This window comes from Pisolithus orientalis (genome assembly GCF_024613125.1).
Source record: "Pisolithus orientalis strain OTSU chromosome Unknown F5J12scaffold_28, whole genome shotgun sequence".
Classification (NCBI taxonomy): Eukaryota; Fungi; Basidiomycota; class Agaricomycetes; order Boletales; family Pisolithaceae; genus Pisolithus; species Pisolithus orientalis.
This window is the reverse complement of record NW_026260809.1, coordinates 415405-434619: the sequence shown is the minus strand read 5'-3', so window position 1 is coordinate 434619 and position 19215 is coordinate 415405. Positions and strand designations below refer to the sequence as shown.

At 47.3% G+C, this 19215-nt stretch overlaps 3 protein-coding genes across 3 annotated transcripts; 2 read left to right on the top strand and 1 right to left on the bottom strand.

Moving 5' to 3' along the window:
• Nucleotides 1-14820: 14820 nt before the first annotated feature.
• F5J12DRAFT_848161 (3,4-dihydroxy-2-butanone 4-phosphate synthase) lies at nucleotides 14821-15777 on the bottom strand. The gene is made up of 3 exons (XM_051746430.1): nucleotides 15485-15777; nucleotides 15313-15434; nucleotides 14821-15260 (listed from the first exon to the last, which is right to left on the bottom strand). The coding sequence occupies exons 1-3, from the start codon at nucleotides 15715-15717 to the stop codon at nucleotides 14893-14895; spliced, it is 723 nt and encodes a 240-aa protein (XP_051597606.1). The 5' UTR covers nucleotides 15718-15777; the 3' UTR covers nucleotides 14821-14892.
• On the top strand, nucleotides 15773-17061 carry F5J12DRAFT_848159 (mitochondrial carrier protein). The gene is made up of 4 exons (XM_051746429.1): nucleotides 15773-16013; nucleotides 16068-16475; nucleotides 16529-16835; nucleotides 16884-17061. Exons 1-4 carry the CDS (start codon nucleotides 15885-15887, stop codon nucleotides 16949-16951), a joined length of 912 nt encoding a protein of 303 aa, XP_051597605.1. The 5' UTR covers nucleotides 15773-15884; the 3' UTR covers nucleotides 16952-17061.
• Nucleotides 16978-19051, top strand: F5J12DRAFT_278509 (uncharacterized protein). The gene is made up of 3 exons (XM_051738721.1): nucleotides 16978-18590; nucleotides 18642-18803; nucleotides 18864-19051. The coding sequence occupies exons 1-3, from the start codon at nucleotides 17089-17091 to the stop codon at nucleotides 19030-19032; spliced, it is 1833 nt and encodes a 610-aa protein (XP_051597604.1). The 5' UTR covers nucleotides 16978-17088; the 3' UTR covers nucleotides 19033-19051.
• The last annotated feature ends 164 nt before the right edge of the window (nucleotides 19052-19215 follow it).

The following is a 19215-nucleotide window of genomic DNA, read 5'->3' as shown; positions in this document are numbered from 1 at the left end:
AAGCTGAAGAAGGATTGTATGTCCTTGACCCTGCAAGGCTCAGGCCAATCACAGATGGTCTGGAGCTTTTCCTTCAACATTGTGAGGCTGGCAGTGGAAAGATGGAAGCCAAGATATTCAACCAAGTCCAAGTGGAACTCACATTTCTCCAGCTTTGCATACAGGCCATGAAGCCAAAGCCAGTGGAGTACCTCTCAGACATGCTGCTTATGAGACTCCCTGTCTCTGGAGTAGATCAAAATGTCATTTAAGTAGATGACCACACATACATCCAACATATCAGTGAAGATCATGTTCACAAAGCATTGGAAGGTGGCCAGGGTGTTGGTGAGGCCAAAAGGCATTACTAACCACTCATAAGACCCATACCAAGTCCAAAAGGTGGTCTTCCATTCATTGCCCAGGGCAATCTGGATGAGATGGTAGGCATGCCAAAGATCAATCTTTGTATAGATCTTGGCTCAGCTTGGTGAGTCCAAGAGGTCAGAGATGAGTGGTAGTGGGTATCAGTCTTTCTTAGTGATTTTGTTCAGGCCATGGAAATCTACACAAGGCCAGAGGGAGCCATCCTTCTTCTTGATGAAGAGGACTGGTGCAGCAAGGGGAAGTCAGTCAAATGAATCCAGTGGTGAAGTTTTCATTGATGAAAGTCTGGAAAGCTTGTAGCTTGACTGGGGACAGTGAATAGTGTTGGAGTTTGACATATTTACCTTAGTCATGTTCCAGTGAGCACAGCATTATGTAATCAAAAAAGTGTACACTTTGCAGTTCCTTATTTACCTGCACCTCAGCTTCAACCAACTTGAAGTCTGAGGTGAGACTCATATATTCTTTCTACAGGACATTTACTTATCTACCTAGAATAATCCTTCCTTTCAGGTAGCTAGTTGTTTAGCAGCTTCAACCAAGTTGAAGTCTGAGAATAATCCTTCCTTTCAGTCCAGTACTTGACTCCCTCTGCAGTTCATCAACCTTCAAAAAATAGATGGTGCCTAATGGCAGGGTTGTTCCTTCTTCAAGCTCTATTTTCAGGTCATACTCCCAGTGAGGCAGGAGTGCCAAGGCCTTGGCTTTGCTGAAGACATCAGCAAAATCATGATACTCCTCCAAGACATTGGGTAAGGCTGGGGGAGGTGAGGCCAAGGCCAATTGGGCTTGGGCTGAGTCCAAAGGGTGGAACTGAAGTTGGAATTGGACAGACCCTTCAAGTTTGCAGGCACACACAAAGGTGGCTGCATTGATTAGGGAGATGTGAGGGACCTTCAGGGGGGTGCAAGCCAGGGAATCAGTGACCAGTACAGATGGCACAGGGCCAGGTTGGTCACTAGGACTGGGGTCAGGAAGACTGGTGGAGACCAGGCTTACAGGGGGAGTCAATGGGGTTGGCATTCCTTGTGTATGAGTCTGGAAGGTAAGACTGCTCAATACCCAGTCAATGAACAGATTGTATTGGGTGAGCTGGTTATGCCCAAGAACTACTTTACACTTGGAATCCAACAGGGCAAGATACAGGGTTACCAGTGGTGAAGCAAATTGAGATGTCTTTGCTTGGGTTATGGTGAATGCAGATGTTCCATCAAAAAGCCAGAGTTGGATTGGTGAGACCAAGTAAGGGGTAAATGAATGTTGATTAGCAAATTGATTATCTATAAAACAATAAGTAGAGCTGGAGTCCACTAGAGTACAAAGCCAAGGTAAATCATGACTTTCTATAGTGACAAGTTGTTACTATTGTTGTTGCCTGGCTTCAATGAGGCTGGCTTGGACTGGGTAGAACCAGTGTTATTACTGCTGGTCTTGGGCTTGTCCTGACCAGTCCTGGACTGGCTGTTGTTACTGGTGTCACACACCAAAGGTATTTGGCAAGGTGGACATGGATACAGCTGATGAATGGAGATGAAGACCATAGCCCTCATGCGAAGAAGGACAGCCAGAAATGTTGGCAGTCATCCCTTGCACAAGAACAAGTCATCAGTGCCAAAGAAAAAGAAAGGGAGTGAGTTAAGCACTAGTTAAAATTCTTAAGTGCCTGTGTACAGCAATCTGGTTTTCAACATATCTCTGCCATTTCTGCAGATACCAAGACCATTCCCACACTCACTTTTAGTGCTCATCCACACAATCCTACCTTCCAAGATTGGAAAGGATTTATGCACTCCACACATTTCTACAGCACTCCCTCCAAAAGATGCTCATTTCATTAATTCTTCTGATATGGCCACCTCTACATCAATCATTTCACTTGTCCCCTTTGCTACAGACCATGGCTACATATATCTACCAGGAGTTCCTACCAGCTTCCATCCTGAAGCATCCTGGTACATCCCACCCTTGTCTGCCCCCTCTCAGCCCATCCAGCTTGGACAGCATGTTCTTTTTGTCAGTATGACCTCTAGGAGGACATTCTTTGGTTGCCTCAGGTCTGTCATTCACTTGGAAAGGTCTTATGTGGTCATTTCAGTCTCTCCAGTCCAAGAAGCATATGGTTCCTTCCTCCCTGCTCCCTGCAATGTCTTCATGCCAGTCTTGTCTGTCATTCTTCCAAGATTGCAACAGCTACAGTATAATCTACTGTTCTCCACTCTCCCTGATCACATCCATGATGAGTATGATGCACATCTTGCCTCCTTGTTGCAAGATACAGCAGAAGACACCCCCCCTTCATCCTCTCTTCCAACAGAGCCTCATTCATGAAGTTTTTATTTGCTTCACTGAGAGGATGGTTTGGGGGGGAAAGTTGCAATCCCCTATGCTCCTGTCACCCCACAGACCCCCAAAGCTTGACCCCTGTTGACATCTGACTCACCCTGTCCACTTTTGGATGTACTATATTGGCATCAGATCAGTGCTGCCTCTCTGTCATCCCACCTTGGCCTAGAAGTGATCTCTTTGAGATGTGACATGCACAGCCTCCCCCTACTGTGATTCCAGTGTGCTTTCCTGGTTCCTGACATTACTTGACTCATACTTTGACATTCTGACTGTCTTTGACTCACCTATTGCCAATACTTACCAATCTTTTGACTTTGCTTACTGATTCTTTGCCTTTTGGCTTGCTTATGCTTACCAATGCTTTCCAAGATGATTACCCATCACTTACATTTCTTACTCATCAGTTACCAATCACTTACCAAGTGTTTGCACCTTGTTTTCCATAGGCAACACCCCTGTACTGTAGATAAATCACTGTACTTAGATTTAAAAAAAAAAAGAAAAGAAGACATCAGAGACCCCCTCTTGCTTGCATTTTATCATCACTCAGTAATTCATTCAGCAGCTTTGATAGTTGAGACTTTATTAAGGGTCTAACTATCATCTACTTTGTTTATCCTTGTCTATCATCAATATACTTCACTCCAAGCCCTCCCTGAGCTCAGTGCAGCTTAGGACATCAAATTAAGTTGCCATCCATCCTTCTGTAGGCTGACAGCAGTCTACCCTATTTCTTTCTATCACATTCTTGCTCCCTCTTTGTCAGGAGCACCCCCAACCCTCAGCACTTGTCTTTGAGTGTTGTAGCTTGCAAAAACCCACCCAAATCAAAGGTTCTACCATCTAGGTACCACATAGGCACACCACCACTTGCTCTTTTTGTCTTTTGTGTTGGTTTTGGTTGGTTTTCACCACTGAACCACACTGTGACTCACACTGGAGCAGCCAGACTTGTTGGAGGAGAAGGGCAAGCCCTGATGCTTATTTGCCTGTTGGATTTCTTCTTTGCACTCCCAATAGTGCACATCTATTTCCTGGGAAAGGTGGCAGTGCTCATGTAGTGTCCAGGGCTTGCCAACCTGACAGACTTCATCCTTGATCCAGTCTGGGAGTCTGGAGTAGAAGTGATGGTGCAGGGCACCACCACTGTATCCCTGGACTTGTGAAACAAGTCAGTTGAAGTTGATAATGTACTTGTTAATGTGCTGGTTGTCTTTCATATGCAGGTGGTCAAGCTGATTCTTGGCATCAGTGACTGGGTCATGGGGGCTGAAGGTGGTTTGTAATTCTAGGATGAACTCCCTCCAGGAGTCCATCCAGAGAGGCCAGTCATTGGGGTCCTTGATCCTGAGCAAGTCTGGCTTGAACCACTCCAAGGTCATGCCTTTAAGGTAGGATGGTGCAAAGATGACTTTGGCACAGTCAGTCCTGAAAGCCCAAGGCCAGTCTTGGAAATTTAGCTTGCACTGAATGAGGAAAGCACAAAGCTTCTTGGGGTCAGTGCCATCAAAGGTGTTGGGCTTGTGCAGCTTGGTCCTGCTTGAGGACTCAGGGCTGGTGCAGGCATTGTGAGCCAGTAGCTTAATGGTCTTTGCTAGGCTATCAAAGACCACAACCACAGGTTCAGTGTCTGGATCTGGGAAGTCTGGTTTGTCCTCCAGATTATCATCACTGGGCCCATCATCTCCAGGACTGTTGCCAGGGTCATCATCATTGGGATTGTTGTTGTCATCATTGTCTGGCCCTTCATCACCAGGATCATCATCAGGGATAGGGGTGGTGGGGTGATGTTGGGTGGGAGTATTGGAAGTTCAGGCTGAAAAGCTCCTGAAAGGACTAATGGGGTTGGGAGAGTGTCTAGTGGTACCCAAGGCAGCTAGTGCTGCCTCACAGTAAGTCCCACTGGCTGAAGCTGATTCAGGGTTGGTGGCAGAGCAGCCATGGGGAGGTTGGAAATGAGTCTTTGTTGCCATAATCTGTTAGACCCACACAAGTGGTGAGTCTGAAATACTGTCAAGTCCATGAAGTCTGGGTTTGAGGCCAGACTGGAGACCAAAGTTGGTGCAAGGCCAAGGGGTTGGGGTCAGGAGGAAAAGGCAGAGGTACAGAAGGTGGACTGATTGGACTTAGTGACTGATGATGCAGCACTATTCCCTTGCATGGGTTGCAGTCTGAGTCCAAGGCCAAGGCAGGGATATCAGATGAGACTTATTTGGTTTCAGACTGAGGAAGTACAGGCTGAGTATCTAAGAGCTTATATACTAGAAGTACTGTAACTATAGTATGGAGACCAGTAATGCTGGTCTTGCAAAGATTGCTAAGACAATTGGTAAGAATGGTATTAGTAAGGTATGACTAAGGCAACCAGAGACCAGGACAGGGTGGACTGGGGACAAGGCCAGGCAGTGTTCAACCAGAGTGACATGCACTGCAAAGCAGTGCCTACCATGCTAGACCTACTGGGGGTAAATGATTGGCAAGGCTGAGTCCAGCCAGGGTTGAGTCATGGCTATGACATGCTCTCCACACCTTCATTGATGAGCATCTTGGCTATGGCTTCATCAAACAGTCCACCTCTGCTCATGGTGCCCCTGTCCTCTTCATAAAGAAGAAGGACAGTTCACTCTGCCTCTGCATAGACTATTGAGGACTCAATAAAATCATGAAAAAAGATCACTATCTGCTGCCACTCATCTCTGACTTACTCAACTCTCCAAGCCATGCTAAAGTCTACACCAAGATCAACCTCTGCCATGCCTATCATCTAGTCTGCATTGCAGACAGAGATGAATGGAAAATGGCTTTCCACACTTGTTATGGCTCTTACAACTGGTGGGTAATGCCCTTTGATCTGATCAATGTGCCTGTGGCTTTCCAGCATTTTGTCAATAGCATCTTTGCAGACATGCTTGATGTCTGCATCATGTATACCTCAATGGCATTCTAATTTACTTGCAGGACATGGAGTCACACCATGAACACATAAAAGAGGTACCCCACTGCCTTTGAAAGCATGGTCTCTATGCCAAGCCAGAGAAGTGCAAGTTCCACTCCAACTCCATTGAGTACCTCAGCTACATTCTCTCTCCCTCTGCTCTCACCATGTCCACTGAGAAGGTTCATGCAGTCCATGACTGGCCTGAGCTGCAGAATGTGCAAGACATCCAGTCCTTCCTCAGGTTCACAAATTTCTACAGATGGTTCATTAATAACTACTCTGACATCATCATCCCTCTCACTCACCTCATGCAAAAGGGTGCTCCTTGGAACTTTTCCAAGGAGGGCTGCTCCACTTTCCTCCACCTGAAGGATGCCTTCAGCTCCACTCCTGTTCTCACTCACTGGGTTCCTGATGCTCTGGTTACAGTGGAAACCAATGCCTCCAACTATGCCATTGCTGGCATTTTGTCCCTCACCTTCTCTGACAGTGAACTCCAGCCAGTCACTTTCTACTCCCACACCATGACCATGCCAGAACTCAACTACAATACCCATGACAAGGAACTGTTGGGTATCTTTGAGGCCTTCTGCCATTGGCAGCATTACCTAGAAGGTTCTGCCTTACCTATTGATGTGGTGATGGGCCACAAAAACCTTGAGTACTTTTCCACTTCTAAGGTTCTCACCCATCAACAGGCCTGCTGGTTGGAGTACCTTTCCCAATTTAATCTTTCCATCCACTTCTTACCTGGCCACCTAGGAGCCAAGCCCAATGCACCTATGCAATGTTGGGACATCTACCCAAAAGGGGGGGATAGGGACTATGCACAGGTAAATCCTCACAATCTCTGCCCAATGTTTACACAGGAGCAACTTGTGTCATCCCTCCATACCACTACCCTCATGGCACCTGTGCTCTGCACCACCATGGTCTTTGATGTCAAGTGCTTGCACTCCAACATCATCTCTGCCCTACCATCCAACCCTGCCTCCACCAGCCATCTCCCAACTCTGACTAAGCCTTGACAGTCACATCTTTGTCCCTGACATTGATGATCTCTGCCTTTGAGTGCTTCAGTTCAAGCATGACCACCCTCTGGCAGGCCACTTTGGGCAAAAGCACACCCTAGAACTTGTCCACAGTGACTATGTGTGGCCTAACCTCTGCTCTGATGTGAAAGAATATGTCAGATCCTGCACCACCTGTGGATGGAACAAAACTCCACATCACCACCCCTATGGTCTACTGAAGCAACTCCCCATCCCAGAAAGACCTTGGAACTCCATCTCCATGGACTTCATCAAACACCTCCCCAACTCCAATGGATACTCCACCATCCTCATAGTAGTGGACTGCCTCTCAAAGCAAGCAGTACTCATCCCCACCCATGACTCCATCACCTCCACTGAACTCACTAAGCTTTTCCTTACCCATGTCTTCTCCAAGCACAGGGTACCTGCTAATGTCACCTCTGACAGAGGTCCTGAGTTCATCTCACACTTGTTCTGCTCTCTAGGAAAGACCCTTGATATGCATCTTCACTTCACTTTGGGTTACTACCCAGAAGGTGATGGCCAGACCAAGCAAATGAACCAGACCCTCAAGCAGAACCTTCATGTCTACTGTAACTACCAACAAGACAATTGGGCCAAGCTTTTACCTCTAGCAGAGTTCACTTTTAACAACACACCAAGTGTGACTACTGGAGTTTCTCCCTTCTTTGCTAACAAGGGATACCATCCAAACCTCTCCAGGTCCCTGACCAGGACTTCACCTCTCCACAGGCTCACAACTATGTCTTTGAGCTCTCTGCCCTCCATGACTTCCTCTGCTCTGAAATGTCCACCATTCAGCAGCACTATCAGGGTCCAGCAGATGCCAAATGCATACCTCTGCCTGAGTTCAAGATCAGAGAACAGGCCTATGTCAAAGCCAAGTACTTCTGCTCCACTTGTCCTTCAGAAAAACTCTTCAAAAAGTACTTAGGTCCATTCACCATCTTAGCCAGGCCAGGTATGCACTCCATTACCCTTAAGCTCCCTGACTCTATGCACTTGATCCATCCAGTCTTCCATGTCTTGCAACTGGAAGCTGCTGCAGCTAACCCTTCCCAAACCAACAACAACCTCCACCTCCACCAGTTGATGTTGATGGTGACCTTGAGTATGAGGTGTTGGAGATACTCAACTCAATGGTGGACTGCTGTTGCTGCCACTGCCAACTCTTGTACCTAGTCCACTGAGCTGGCTACAAGAACACTGATGAAGAAACCTCTTGGTTGCTCACAACTGAGTTGGATCATGCCTCCAACATCATCTCTGCTTTCCATGAACACCATCTGCAAAAGCCTGGCCTGTATCAACCTCTGCCATAGTCCTCCACCCACATAACCATACTCCACAGGCCTGCTCCACCCCATTCCAAACTCCCTTAAGTACTTTAGAATTTCCTCTGCTTGTTCATCTCACTTGTCAGAATCACAAAGTAAAATCACAAGTCTATTTCATAGTAGTACAAAAATACAAACTAAAAACAAAGACAAAAAAAAAAAACTACTCTACTCCTCCATTGCCTGTTCTTTGCCACCCTCCTGTCCTTCACCACCTTCCTGCTCTCCTCCAACTTCTTCCTCTTCCTTGTTATCCCCCTCTACACCTTCATCCACCTCCTCATCCTTATCCTCCACTGCCTCCAACTGTGGCCTCTTCCAACCTCCTCCTGCATGCTCAAACTTGGCCACCCTGGCCTCACACACATCCTCCCTCCTCCTCATCACTGTTCACTCTGCTGCCACTGCCATTCTCTTAAAAGCTAGCACAGCAGTCTCATGTGCTTCTGCCTGCCTCTCTGCAGCCTTCAGTTTCCACTCCCACTGTGATGAGACCTAACAACAGGGTTTGTTGTAGGCTCACACCAAGAACTAAAAGAAGAAGAGGAAGGAGAAGTGAGGAGACAAACTTAGAAGCAGGTGGCTTTAGATCTCAAAGACCCAAATGAACTAGCTTGGGGCTAGTCTGGGAATTGGGGAACAATACTTATACTATGGTACATGCAGTAACAGCAAGGCATGCATGAGGTCCATGACATCATAGTGGAGCAGAATGTACTAGAACATGAACATGAGGTGGCAGCAAGGCAAGGTCTAGACTGGAGTCTGAGAAGATAAGATAAGATGGGGAAGGAAAAGAAAAGGAAAGGTGTATGTATTGTAACACCTGCTCCCACTCCACCCACCACATAGGGACCTCCACCCCTGAATGGCCCTCATGTGAAGTCACTGGCTTGTCCTCCTCTCTGCCTACCTCCTGTTATGCTAAGACCAAAGTCAAGGTGCAAGGGGAGCTCAACCACAGACTATGGTTTCTACTGAGCAACAGCTACAGTAACCTCTGTAAACAACAGAGGATTTTAGGCAACACTGGTAAGAGTGGTCTGGGTTAGGGACACTGAGGGCAAAGTTCTGAGAGCATGCTGCATATGATTGAGTAGCTCAAGTCTGGGGTTCCAGGACTTGAGCTGGCAGTCTAAATACTTTACAAGAGCATGGACCATGAGGCATTTGCATGTACCAAGGTAACTATGCCATTGGTTGAACAATGATGACACATGCCCTAGGCATGTCATGAGGTACTAATGCTAGTGGTGGATATAGAAGGCCATCAGATCAAAGAGAAGATAGCCAGAAAAGGAATGTCAGTCCGATGGAAGCAAACACAAGGTAGATGTAAGGTGAAATGAGGAAAACAGGGGTGAAATGTAACACCTTCTGCTCATTGTCTGCCTCTTCTATCTCTGTCACCCTTGCCTTCCCCTTCCCTTGTGGCCTCTTCTTTTTCTCCCCTTGGGAGCTTCCTGTCCCTGCTCTCTTCCACAATGGTCCCACCACTGCCTCCTCCTGTGTCCAACTACATACCTTTTTCTTGTTTTGACAGAGCATGCAGGCCCTGGTCTTGCCTTGCCCTGGCTTGCACTGCCCCACCATCTGACCCACTATACAGCAGGTGCATGGGGGCCTCCAGGTTGTGGTGACCACCACAGAGGTCCCAGGGACCCTCTGGGCAGTGCTGACATTGTACACCATGCCACTTAACCTGAACAAAATAAATAAATAAAAATTTGAGTCAGCTCTGCCTGACTCACAACACTCTGCCACTTACCTTTGTGTGGCCTCTCTCTGCTTGGCCTGGGCCCTCTCCTCCAATGCCCTCTGCCACTGTCTCTCAGCCTCCTCTGCTGCTGCTTCCACCCTCTATGTCTCCTCTTCCTTGGCTGCCTTCCTCCTCCACACCTCTTCCTCCTCTCTCTGCCTCTGCTCTGCCTCCAGCCATGCCTCCTCCACCTTTCATTGCTTGGCCTCCTCTCATTTGGCCTTGCACTCTGCCTTGCACTCTCACTCCTTCTTCTCCACCTCTTCTCACCAATGTGCCTTCTCCACTGCCTTCTCACATTTGGTGTCTGTCAAGTCATCTGTAAGGATGACTAGGTCATCATCAGTGACCTGGGAGTAGTCATGAGTGTGACCAGGGGTGGGCTGGGGGGTCTTGGTCTGGCACTGGGAGGACATGATGACAGGGGATGGGATATGAAGGTTCAGTACCCTAACATGTGTTTTTAAGTGGTTTTTGAGCTCTGACAGAGCTCCACTGTGGCTGAACCATTGTCCTTGAGGCATCAAAACAATTTCAAATGATTGACTCATGTTGATCTCATTCCAAACAAGCAGCCTCCAGGGCTTCAGGCCCTAAGGGGGGGGGGGGGGGGGGGGGGCACTGTCACAACCATGCATTTATCCTAGGTCCTCACTCACTCCACACCTTTCTCCACTGGTCATTCACTCACTCTGCACCTACTCTGCCTGCCCTCTGTCATTTACAAACCTTGCACTGGAAGCATTTCTCAGTTCCTTTGCTGAAAACATTTTAAGAAAAGATTGAAGAATGAGACTCTTTAATTTGGGATGATTTTGTAACAAATATTGTAAAAGCACATAGGATTTATATTGTCTATCATGCCTCACAAAATATCACCAGAAAATCTTAATCTTTACATATAAAAAAATTATGGATACTCAGCAGAATGATTTTGAACACAATATGAATGATACATTGTAAATAATTTTCCAATATATGTTCCTTTTTTTTTAGATTTAATGATCTGCTTTTTTGTGAGCAGAAAGTTTAAAAAGTAGGAAGTATTTATTTAGCCCAAGTATTGCATTGCAATGTCATATCCATGACTCTTGGACTCAATCCCAGTCTGGTCCAGTCCTGGCCTGGCCTAGAGAACACAACTCCAGTCCTAGATAACCCAACTCAGGCCTAGGTAACTCAAGTCTGGTCTTTTACCCCTATCTCTGGTCCATTCCAGCCTCCTGGCCTTGCACTGCTCCACCCTGGTCCTCCCAGGTTCATGTCCAGGTCACCCAGACATAACTCCAGTCTGTTTTCCTTTGTTTGTACTATATTTAGTCTAGTCCCCTTTGCTGATCTTTGCTTACTGTACAAATCCTGTGTCCAACTCTGGTTATGCCAGTCACCTGGACTTTGGCTATTAGCCTTGGCACAGCCACTGTAGCTGTCCTCACCTTGCTAATCATCTCACTAATAGCTTATTAACAACTCCAGCTTTATGTTCATTACCCTGGACCACCCTTGTGTATTTAACCCCTGTACATACTTTGTAGCACCTCAGTCAGAATATCAACTTAGTATTACCCTCAACTCTGTACTACACCCCAAGTCTGCTCTATAGCTAAGGCCAAGCCTTAAGCTATCCCTGGCCCCTGTCCCAGACCTCTCCCCAGCTTGCATAAGGGTACAGCACATAAGCTGGGGCCAAGGGAGGTAGATCCAACCCTGGACCAGCTTCCCCCTGTGTGCACTCCAAGACTGGTCAGTTTCCCACACTCCCAGTCTTAAGTCCAGTCCCCCAGACTTAACCCCTGACCTCCAGCCTTAACTCTGGTCCAACTGGACTTGACCCCTGTCTCCTGGCCTTGACTTTGGTCACCCAGACTTAGCCCCTGTCACCCAGTCTTGAAGCCTGGTCACCCAAGGGTAAACCCATACTTGACATGCAACAATGAATTGTGTGCTGAAGCTCATATGAAAAACATTCTGCCTCTTTTATGCTCAAACATGGAATATACAGTGAAATATTTTTCAACAAAAAATAAAATCAGAAATAAAATCTTTCCACATTAAAATCAGAAGTCAAAACATCAAAAATTATTTCTAGATGAAACATTGAGTATATTATTACACATGCCAAGGGCAATTGATACAGTATGGAATGCTGATGCACATATGGTGTGCTGGGAACCACACCCTCACTAATAATATACTCAATATTTCAATATTTCATCCAGAAATAATTTTTGATGTATTGACTTATTATTTTAATGTGGAAAGATTTTATTTCTGATTTTATGTTTTGTTGCAAAATATTTCACTGTATATTACATGTTTGAGCATAAAAGAAGCAGAATGTTGTTCATATGAGCTTCAGCACACAATTTGTTGTTGCAATACAATACTTGAGCTAAATAAATACTTCCTATTTTTTAAACTTCCTGCTCACAAAAAAGCAGATTGTTAAATCTAAAAAAAAGTGACATATATTGGAAAATTATTTACAATGTATCACACATATTGTGTTCAAAATTACTCTGTTGAATATCCATAATTTTTTATATGCAAAGATTAAGATTTTCTGGTGGCATTTTGTGAGGCATGATAGACAATACAAATCATGTGTTTTTACAATATTTGTCACAAGAACCTCCCAATCCAAAGAGTCTCATTTTTCAATCTTTTTTAAAAATGTTTTCAGCAAAGAAACTGAGAAATGCTTCCAGTGTTCTCTGCTCTGACTGCTGTTGGACTTGCACTTGTCTACCATCAGACTGCATGGGCTGTTCTCTGAGGGGTCATGTGACCCCCTTTTGGACTTCTCCTTGACAGTGCACAGTCAGGTACTCTGCAGTGCACACACCACATGGTTCAGCACCTGGACTGTTTCCTTTTTGGGTTGCTCTATGTTACCCATCATACATTCTCCATCTTCCCTTCATTCATCATCTAGGAAGTTTTTACTTGAATATTTATGAGTCTCCATGTGTCAGTTCTGATTCCAATTACTGTACCTCTGTAGCAGTATAAAAGCATGTATTGTCCTCTGCTGTTCTTCAGTACAAATATCAACTTAGTTCCTACTCCTTCTCTCTCTCTGTCTTCTGTCTGTCAGAGTTACATCTGACTATCCATCTGGTCTCTACCTCTGAAATATGAGGGCTGAGATCATGCAAGGGTTAGCACATGTGCTAAACCCAATGCCCTTACTCTGCCAGTCAGAGTTCTGTTCTTCTGTGTTGGACTTGCTTCTGAACCTCTCCCCAGACCCTGTCTAGCATCAGAGTTGGTCAGAGTAGACCTGGACTTGACAGCTATGGTACTTTGTAACTTTAGTTTTTCTCTACCTTGCAAATCCCCTCAAATATACTCCTCCTCTTGTTCCTCTTGCATCAGGTGTCATCCTAACAGAGGGAAACTCTCAAAGTCTGAGTTAGTAGTGGATCCATAGGGGTTATGACAAGTTCAGCCCATAGTGTGTCCCTCCTTTGCTTTGTGTCTAGTCCATTTGATGAAGCCACCATGTCAGAGCATAACACCAGCAGACAAAAGATGGAGAGAGGAGTAGGAACTTAGGTGATATTCATACTGAAGAACAGTGAAGTACTGTACATGCTTTTATACTACCACAGAGGTACAGTAACCAGAATCAGAACTGACATATGGAGACTTGTAAATTTTCAAGTAAGAACTTCCTGGGTGGTGAATGAAGGGAAGGCAGAGGACATACAACAGGTAACATAGAACAAACCAAACAGGAAACAGTCTAGGTACCAAACCATGAGGTGCACATGCTGTGGAGTACCTGACTGTGCACTGTCAAGGAGAAGTCCAATGGTCACATGACCTCTTGGAGGACAGTCCACATGGTCCAACAGTAGACCAGTACAAGTCTGACAGAAAGCAGAGAAGAGAAGACTTGCAAATGGGAGTGTGTGGGTGGAGTTGGTGTGGAGTGAGCAAATGACTGGCAGAGTAAGGTACAGAGTGAGTAGGGACCTAGGGAAAATGCATGGTCATGACACTATATCTCAGTGCCATGGCAACCAAATTACATGAACAAGCCCTTGTTGTCAAGGCAACAATTAGTGCTACTTTTGGTCCTGCAGGAGTTTGAACTGATTCCTCCTAGTTCTCTCATAAATTGCAAATCCTTCCAAAATCACCCAACATTGGGACACTTTTTTGAGCCACTGTAACAGTTATTCCTGGACACTGTCAGGCCAGGTCTGTAAACTCTTTGTCACCAATGATCATTCAGGGCTTTAGGACTGTTAACTCCAGTCACATGGACTTAGGAGGTGGGAAAAATTGGATACATTGGGGTTTTGCAACCATTATGTCACAGAATGTCATGCAGATGACCTGGTTGTGGACCACCACAACATGATTTTGCATGATTTCCTATGCTGTCAGATGTGTGTGGGCACCCTCTGTGGCCATGAATGTACTGCTACTTGTACAACATTATTATATGTGTTTCAACAGTTAAAACATGCCTGGCAAGGGAGATGCCTTGCCCCTGTACTGCAAGCAGCTACTTCACTAGAGAGTAGTGTTGCAGATGCCAGAGCTGTGCAAAGAAGTGTTACAAGTCATGCAGCTTTTGGTTCATCTCCTGTGAGGAAACCAACCACCCACCCTTCACATGCAGAACCCAAATCTGATCCCTCAAAGGCCTCAATGATTGGGGGTGGTTGTCACTCAACTTTGCTACTGTTCCCCACCATGGTGCAGACCCCATAGCAACATTCTATTGCTTGGGTATTGTTGACACTGTCTGGACACTCAGAAGACAAGTCTGCAGGTCTATGTCATTATGTGTGCTGCCAATCCTCCACATCATTGAAGATTGCTCATGTGTCCTGCTGAGACCAAACTTACCACAACTGACCAAACCACAGATACATTATCTACCATCCTACATAGATAAAAATTTGCTGCATGCTTTTTCCAAATGTGTCCAGGAACACCCGGAGGGCTTTGATATGTATAATTGCAAATCATACCTGAGCCACATCAGACCAATTCCTTACACCCCAAGTCACTCCCAGAACCTTCAGGTACTCCTGCTCCTCTCAGTGGCAAAATCTGAGTCATTAAGAACAACTAGGTGTTTTGTGGGTTTACCGGTGGTACATTTGCGATGAACTTCCTGTACCCTACAACCATTTCCACACTGATCATCTTGAGGCCCCACAAGTCTGCAAAAGCCCTACACTCGTCCCGACGAGCCATAGTTCCTTTTATATCATCATTTACGAGCTCGCACAAGACTCCTCCAAGAGGATGCCCAGTCAGCATGCATAGGTCAACACTACATTCCGTGTGACCTCTACGTACGAAGACGCCTCCATCGCATGCACGCAATGGAACCATGTGACCTGGTCGCGCAAAGTCACTGGCTATGGCACGGTTGTCGACTAGTTTTCGTGCCGTCAAGGAACGGTCACTGGCGGATATGCCAGTGGTTGTACCTGTAAAACGTCACACCCAAGGTAACGTACACAGATCGAGCGAGCAACAAACCATGCTTGTAATCCACCGTGAGGGCATAGGCTGTCCTGTACCGCTCATTGTTATTTGCAACCATCATCGGAATCTCCAGTTCATCGAGACGCTGTTGGGGAAGAGCGATACAAACAAATCCACTTGTTGATATGTCAGACTAGACGAGTTCGATCCTTTTAAAAGTCCGTACCTTGTATGCTTGATGATCCAAGCCATGATCTCTGTAGTACACATGTTCGCAGACATGATGATGTCGCCCTCGTTTTCTCTATCCTCGTCGTCCATAACAATGATTGGTTCGCCCCGTGCAAAGGCTTCCAGGGCGTCCTCTATGGAGTCAAACTCAAAACAAGTCCGAGTGGGCTGGTTTTTAGGTCGGGTGGGATACCAGGATCCACGGATGGATCCATTTGTATGTGCCATACTCTAAGTCGAGACGAGAATGGTCCGCCGGGAAAAAAGTAAGCGGTCGGCTGTTTGCGGAACCAAAGAGCCGACACAAATTTTTGGCCAGGCTTTTGCATTTGCCACTCAACGTCTTCTACCAACTCAACGTCTCTCGACGCTCGTTTACCCATAGAGCACTCGTCATGTCGCACCTGGCGCCTGTACCCCACGACACTACGTACTACGCCAAATGCATGCTCGGCGGTGTCCTTGCGTGTGGCGTCACCCACGCTGGTATTACGCCTCTCGATGTCGCCAAGTGCAACATGCAGGCTAGTAGAACTATTCGAGCCGTCCTTACAGTGTTCTAAGTGCTTCTTTTTCAGGTAAACCCCGCGAAATACACTGGCCTAACGTCTGGCCTTGCTACTCTGCTACGTGAGGAAGGACAGACAGGTATTTGGAAAGGGTTCGGTCCTACGCTCGTCGGTTACTCCCTCCAGGGAATGTTCAAATATGGTCTCTATGAGGTGTTCAAGGACTTGTACTCCGACCTGGCTGGCGAGGAGAATGCCAAAAAATACAAACCTGCCATCTGGCTCGCTGGATCTGCGTCGGCAGAAGTCTTTGCTGACATTGCACTCTGTCCTTTCGAGATGACCAAAGTCAAGATCCAGACCAGTCCCAGCGGGACGTTTCCTACTGGCTTCGGCGCTGCCCTTGCAGAAATGAAGAAAAACAAGGTCGACACTCGCTATCCTTTTGGCTCCCTTGTACCACTTTGGTCACGTCAGGTGAGTGTCGTTGGTACTCGTCAGTGACGGTCTATCCTGAGGTAATTGTGCAGATCCCGTATACGATGGCCAAGTTCTTCTTCTTTGAGAAGATCGTGCAGCTATTCTACACGCACGTCTTCACGGAGCCCAAGGAGACTTACTCCAAGTCGACCCAGCTTGGTGTCACGTTCGCCTCTGGCTACCTTGCTGGGGTTGTTTGTGCAATCGTGTCGCACCCCGCTGATTCCATCGTGTCTCTGATGGGTAAGCCTTCCCACAAGGGCAAGAGCGTTGGCCAGATTGCGTCAGAAACGGGTATGGTTACGCTTGCTACCAAGGGTCTCGGGACTCGCGTTATCATGATTGGCACGCTGACGGGTGAGTACTGCGTCGAGCGAACGAGATATGCGGCTGATGTATGACTAGGCTTCCAATGGTGGATCTACGATACCTTTAAGTCATCCATGGGACTTGGAACTACTGGTGGAAAATAGATTCCGTATATGTTTTAGACCTACATCTAGTCACTTATATTTCCGACATTACCCGTGGCACAATATAGAGTCGGATGATTCCGAGCCGAGGTGGTGTTATTACCCCGCATCAGTGAACTGATCCATATTGACTGGTAATGACGGCGAGGACGAGTCAGAGCCAACGACGACTGTCAGTCCGTCGAGGGTCGGTGAGTGCGCCCGATCCCCTTGGCAAGCATGCCACTGTCAACGACGATCCCAATCGATCGACGTGCTCGAAACTGACCATCGTGCGTGTCGTCGATCCAGCCCCAGCGTTGTGCAGCGCACCCGAGCCACCGACGTCTCCTGGTCTTCACCATCGTCGCTCTTCCCGTCGGCACGGAAGCACATCCTCGCAGTCGGGAAACGACAGCAGGCTCAGCTTCGCAATCTCGTCGTTCGCACCGACCTCCCCCACTCAGGTCCATCCACAGAGCCCTTCTTTCACTCCTCAGAACCAACCTGCTAGAGGTGGTTCTAGCCCTTCCTCTTCCCCGCGCCTTAGACCAAGTTCGCCATCCAATTTCACTCGTCGGCCCTCTACCTCCAGTTCGCCAGCCTTCTCGAGGCCAAACTTGTCCCCAGAACAGCTGGTGGAACTCGCCCGCCAATCTCATAATCCCCGATTTGTTCCACAAGTATCAAATCCAATCGCCTCCCCCCCGTCGTTAACTCCTAACGCCCCTCCTCCAGCAACCTTCACACCCCTCCCACCTGGTGTCTATCTCCCTTTCATCGATAGACCATCAGAAGTAGCTGTCTTACTGTCCACCCCACCGACTGCAAAACTGTTTTCTCTCCTCGCCCAGACCTTCCCGCAGAGAGGTTCTAAGACCCATGAAGAGAATGTCTTTACCGCTGACCCTTCGGCTTGGAGCTTTGAAACGTTGAAACTCTGGCTTACCACCATTGACCGTCCTGCAGCAAACGATTCGCTCTGGGTCCGAAACGCCCGCAAGTGCATCCTAGCGCACTCCGAGCTTATATGGGAACGTCTCAAGGGTGCCCTTGGTGTCCCCCCAGAGCTAGAATTAGAGGAGGACGAATATAATCAGTTGCACGAAGATACTACACCTGACGTCTTACCTGCTGGTTTGGAGAGGGAATTTGCCAAGGATGAGGTCGATGTGCCTGACCCTTCGGCATCACCGCATACACGGTTCCAATCAGAGAACGTAATCATAGAACCCATCATTGCCACTCCGTCTTCCCATCCTTTTGCTCTATCAAACCTATCGAACCCACCCCTCTTGAGTCTGGGCGGTTCATTGGCACCATCCGCATCCATGACTCAGGGCGATGGTTTGCAGGATATCGGAGAAGAGGGAGAAGAAGAGGAAAACGTTGACGATCATACACCGCAAGATGACTCCAAAACTGTGGAGCCTGAGCCTCAGATACATGGGCTCACCATCTCAACCGATCCTGTACCCTCTTCTCCTACGCGTGCATCTTTGGGATTATCACTCCCTTCTAGCCCTGCCATCAGTTCACCCGTGGCAGACGGGAATGTCACAGAACCCAGTGGGCTGGAACTTCCTACTTCCCCTCTCCGCTATCGCTCTAGAACGAATTCGCACGGCTCATTTTCGAATTACATGCGACCCACTTCGCGGTAAGTACCCCCTTCCCGCAAGTGGTTGGCACTATAACTCTAATGGTCTAGGTCGTCGGTACGCCGCGACGCTGGATATCATTCGAGCACTTCCGACTTTGGGGATTGTGACAGCGAACGCGCATACGACCCCGTTGGCGACCGTGTGCCAGGCAACCCTCTCTTTCCAAGTAACTTTGCTCGTCTCGCGCTAGGTCCAACCTTGCGTGCCAAGTACGTCACAACCCCCTTATCAGGGAGAGAAGCAGTGCCTAATTGACTCTTTCGTTATAGTAATCCGTCGCTGCGATCCTCGCAACCTGCTTCGGCCTGTCCTCGCTTCGCGCGTTGGACACCGGGTGGCCGCCCTCCCAGTTGGATCGAAAGCTGGGACTCTGTCAAACATGAATATGCTGCTACCGTCGCCAGCGGCAGCAGCGTCGGTGTTGGTGGCGGCGAGTAAAGCGTACCTGATGAAAAACTTGACATCTTGTTTTGCATCACCAAAAACTATACACGCTTTTCGGCATAGCATCTGTAAAGAGTATCCACACGTTGATGTGTGTAGTACCATTAGAACCTAACAACCAATTCCAACTTATCCTGTTCCGTGCTAGCACTAATGGAGGACGGAATTCACCAGTAC

Bases quoted from the DNA above. Each gene is read 5' to 3' on its own strand.
- F5J12DRAFT_848161 (XM_051746430.1), bottom strand. From the start codon at position 15,717: ATGGCACATACAAATGGATCCATCCGTGGATCCTGGTATCCCACCCGA. The intron at 15,435-15,484 runs GTACGGACTTTT...CATATCAACAAG, and splicing joins TGGATCATCAAGCATACAAG to TGGATTTGTTTGTATCGCTC. The intron at 15,261-15,312 runs GTTTGTTGCTCG...GACGTTTTACAG, and splicing joins CACGGTGGATTACAAGCATG to GTACAACCACTGGCATATCC.
- F5J12DRAFT_278509 (XM_051738721.1), top strand. From the start codon at position 17,089: ATGACGGCGAGGACGAGTCAGAGCCAACGACGACTGTCAGTCCGTCGA. The intron at 18,591-18,641 runs GTAAGTACCCCC...CTAATGGTCTAG, and splicing joins TACATGCGACCCACTTCGCG to GTCGTCGGTACGCCGCGACG. The intron at 18,804-18,863 runs GTACGTCACAAC...CTTTCGTTATAG, and splicing joins GGTCCAACCTTGCGTGCCAA to TAATCCGTCGCTGCGATCCT.
- F5J12DRAFT_848159 (XM_051746429.1), top strand. From the start codon at position 15,885: ATGTCGCACCTGGCGCCTGTACCCCACGACACTACGTACTACGCCAAA. The intron at 16,014-16,067 runs GCTAGTAGAACT...CTTCTTTTTCAG, and splicing joins TCGCCAAGTGCAACATGCAG to GTAAACCCCGCGAAATACAC. The intron at 16,836-16,883 runs GTGAGTACTGCG...ATGTATGACTAG, and splicing joins CATGATTGGCACGCTGACGG to GCTTCCAATGGTGGATCTAC.